This window comes from Canis lupus, chromosome 18 (assembly GCF_011100685.1).
Source record: "Canis lupus familiaris isolate Mischka breed German Shepherd chromosome 18, alternate assembly UU_Cfam_GSD_1.0, whole genome shotgun sequence".
NCBI classification, from domain to species: domain Eukaryota; kingdom Metazoa; phylum Chordata; class Mammalia; order Carnivora; family Canidae; genus Canis; species Canis lupus.
The window spans coordinates 37748240-37752107 of record NC_049239.1 but is presented as its reverse complement, the minus strand read 5'-3'; the positions used below and the strand labels follow the sequence as shown (position 1 = coordinate 37752107).

The 3868-nt window shown below is 38.2% G+C and overlaps 1 protein-coding gene across 1 annotated transcript; it reads right to left on the bottom strand.

Annotated features, from left to right (window-relative positions):
* Positions 1-2516: 2516 nt before the first annotated feature.
* Positions 2517-3476, bottom strand: OR5A2 (olfactory receptor family 5 subfamily A member 2). The gene has a single exon (XM_038564467.1). It carries the CDS (start codon positions 3474-3476, stop codon positions 2517-2519), a length of 960 nt encoding a protein of 319 aa, XP_038420395.1.
* Positions 3477-3868: the final 392 nt, after the last annotated feature.

Here is a 3868-nt window from a genome sequence, read left to right as displayed (position 1 = left end):
ATAAATTTATATAAAAAAAGAGAATATCAGTGAGGGTGACAAAACATAAGAGACTCCTAACTCTGGGAAATGAACAAGGAGTAGTGGAAGGGGAAGTGGGCGGGGGGTGGGATGACTGGGTGATGGGCACTGAGCGGGGCACTTGGCGGGATGAGCACTGGGTGTTATGCTATATGTTGGCAAATTGAACTCCAATAAAATAAAAAAAATACTAAAAAATACCAAAGAACTATAAAACATCTGATTCTTTTAGTGTCAAGAATATTGTTTAATGTATATCTATTTATATGCCCCATGATAAATACAGTTATTTAGGACATTTTGTTTAACATGGGGCTTACTATAAACCCCAGATCATTTTTGCTGTATTCAAGTTTCATGACCAAACCCCACCATATGCACTATATTTAACAATTATTAATGAGCATTACTTTCTTTGGGAGTTGGATAAACTAAAAAGGTACATTATATTTTCTCAATGCAAGGAGAAAACTTCTACTAGCAGTGAACATGTATATGGTTGAACAAGAGACATTTTCCCAAAGATCTTATATCCATAATGTGTGTTCAAAAAATATAGAAATGATAATAGACCAATGACAGCTCCATGTAAGTCCAAAGCATGAAGCATATTTTCCTTTATTTGTTTGTTTGTTTGTTTTGTTTTTATGACTTTTGGCATTAGGAGAATTTAAGATTAGCTACCAAAGGTAAATTGAAAATTAATAGCGCAGTGAACTGGAGTACAGATAAGGAAAGGCGGACGGGAAAAACTGGCTAGAGGAAAGGCGGGGTGTCCAGGTAGCTGATAGAGTTGGCATAATTGTAGCATTTCCATGTGCGGCCACTTCTGTGAAGGTGAATTCTTTCTATTTTCCTAATGACTCTTAGGTGAGAGGAACAGGCATGTCTTTTTATTGAAACGATTATGTCCCAGGTTGAGTGGCTATCCCAAAGCTACCTGATTTGCCTCTTTTTGCACATTAACCTGGATTTCTCTTGATTTATATGAAATTGACTAGTAATATGAGCCAACATTTATTTATTAAGTAGTACCATATAACAGGCACTAAGCTAAGCTCTTTTCGTGCATATCCTCACTTAATGGTTGTATCAATTCCATGAGATAAATACAAGTATTACCCTCAATGTACAAGTGAGAAAAATGGAGCTTGTAAGTAACTTCCATAAGGCCACCTACCTACAAAGAGGCAGACATGAGATTAATAACTGCAGCTCTGATGACTTAAGAATAGCTAATGAATACTCTTTAACAGCTTTTGCTCTAGTCTATGCCAACCCACTTTCCAATACATCAAAGATATTACAAAGATCACATATTTTTTTAACAAATTAAGGAAATGTCTTCTATTTCTTTGTCAAATTGTGATAAATAAATACTATATAATAATAATAATAAATACTCACTTCTTGAACCTTTGCTATTCACCAGGACTATTCTCAGTGCTTGTATATATTGAGTCATTTAATTTTTCACAATAAACCTATGAGAGAATTACTATTATTATTCCTATTTTACAGATAAGGCACTAAGGCACACAGAGCCCAAATAACTTGTCCAAGGACACACAGGTAGATACTTTATTTATTCATTTATGGCCGCCCAAGAGCAGTCAAAGCTGAATAAATGTATGCCAGTTTTTTACTGCTGGTTCAAGGACACATAAGTTCTGAGATAGTAGAGAGGAGAAAAAATCACTCTATTCAATTCTAGGCTAAATTCCATTCTAGAACTTATCACAAAACTGATGAAAACATAGAAACTTTCCCCCAAATGAAGATACACTCCTCTTCTATAGATTCCTGAGAAACTTTGAGTATTGACTAGAGAGCAGTTACTTCAGATTAAATGACAAATTCCTGGCTTTATTTAAATCATTGTAGTGACTCTTTTGTGTAGCTGATTGAATTAGCCATAAGATTGTTTAGTCATTAAGGCCCTAATCAGAAGTTTTTTATCTCTTTCTTGCCCTACCATATTTAAAGAGTCAGTACTCTCCCCTCATCAGTCACAGTGGCTCACTAAGAGTTAGATTTCCAAATAAGAGAGGGTATCTGCCTTGTGGTGCTCATGTGCCATATTAGAACTTCATAAAGGGAAAAAGTGTCCCCTCCTCAGGTTATTATGCTATATATTCCTACCTATCTTAAAAATCACTATCCTGAATGCTAGGCTAACTTTTTTTTTCAATGTTTTCTTCCTACAGACAAAACTCTACTTTATTGTTCCTGGTCATTCAGTCTTTGTCATGGTGAAGTTTTCTGCTAAGTTGAGCATTTATAATCTCAGTATATGCAATGCTATTCATTCTAGAAACCAATAATAGCCAAACTGTTTTCTAGATGACCAATAAGTAAACTAGTTAGGGGACTATTGGAAAGGGGAGAAAAGTCTAGTCAACACAAATCATTGTGTAGATCAACCAGTCCAAAACTGCATGAAAATCTGCACAACTGACCCATCTCACAGCCTCTTTGTAAACATTACCTCAGGATCAGAAAAACAAAGGCCCGTGAGAAAGCACGTGATCCTTCTGCATAGCTTTCTTCATGGCATTTTTAATCTCCTTATTCCTAAAACTGTAGATGATAGGATTCACCATAGGGATCACCAGAGCATAGAATATGGACACCACCTTGTCCCGGTTTAGGGAGTAGCTAGAACTAGGTCGCATGTACATAAAGAGACCAGAACCATAGAAAAGAGTCACAGAAGTCAGGTGAGAGGCACAGGTGCTGAAGGCTTTGGTCCTACCTTTAGCTGAGCTGGTCTTTAGGACAGCAGCAACAATATAACCATAAGAGATGAGGATCACAAGGACAGACACCATTCCAACAACAACACCCACAATGAAGTTCACCACCTGGCTGGTAAAGGTATCAGAGCATGATAGAACCAGAACGGGAGGAAGGTCACAGAAGAAGTGGTCAATCATGTTGGGCCCACAGAAATCATGCTTGTAGACAGAGTATGTTTCAATCAAAGAACTGAGGAATCCACCTGCATAGGCACCAACCACCATCTTTAAACAAAGGGTGTGGGAAATGAGGGCTGTGTAGAGCAATGGGTTGCAGATTGCAGCATAGCGGTCATATGCCATGGCTGCCAAAAGAAAGCATTCAGTCAGCCCCATTCCACAGAACACAAAGTACTGAGTGGCACAGCCAACAAAGGAAATGGTTTTCTGCCCTGTGATGATGTCAGAGAGCATCTTGGGAGTTGTGGAGGACACATAGCAGATATCTAGGAAGGATAGGTTACTGAGGAAGAAGTACATGGGCGTGTGCAGGTGGCAGTCCATCCTGATGAGGACAATGAGACTCAGGTTCCAGGCTAGTGTCAAGAGATAAATCCCCAGAAATAACATGAAAAGGAAAAGCTTCATTTGAGGATGATCTGAAAATCCCAGGAGGATGAATTTCGTCACAATTGTGTTGTTCTTTCCTGCAACCATAGACCTACTACCTGCATTAAGGAAAGAAACAATCCTGTGATCAGTTAGATTGTGCTTGTTATTATGAGTGGATATTTCCTGGAAAATCATATAAACAATTAACACCAAGTCAACATCACAGCCACCTGCTAGCTGTTTCTTCTTCGAGGAAGTATGCCCATGATAATCTCTTTGGCACTATTTAAAATCTCTATGCCATACATCTTGTTGATTAGAAGAAGGTCTCTCTAACGGAGTAAAGAGTAACTGGTAGCCAATAATCGGAGTTTTGTCCTCAGCTCCATTCCTGACTCCCTGGGGACTGTGGAAAAGTGACTTTGCCTCTCCAGATTCTCATTTTCTCAACTGAAAAAATGGGAAGGTTAAATCAGCTGAGTATCCAGGTTGCTTTA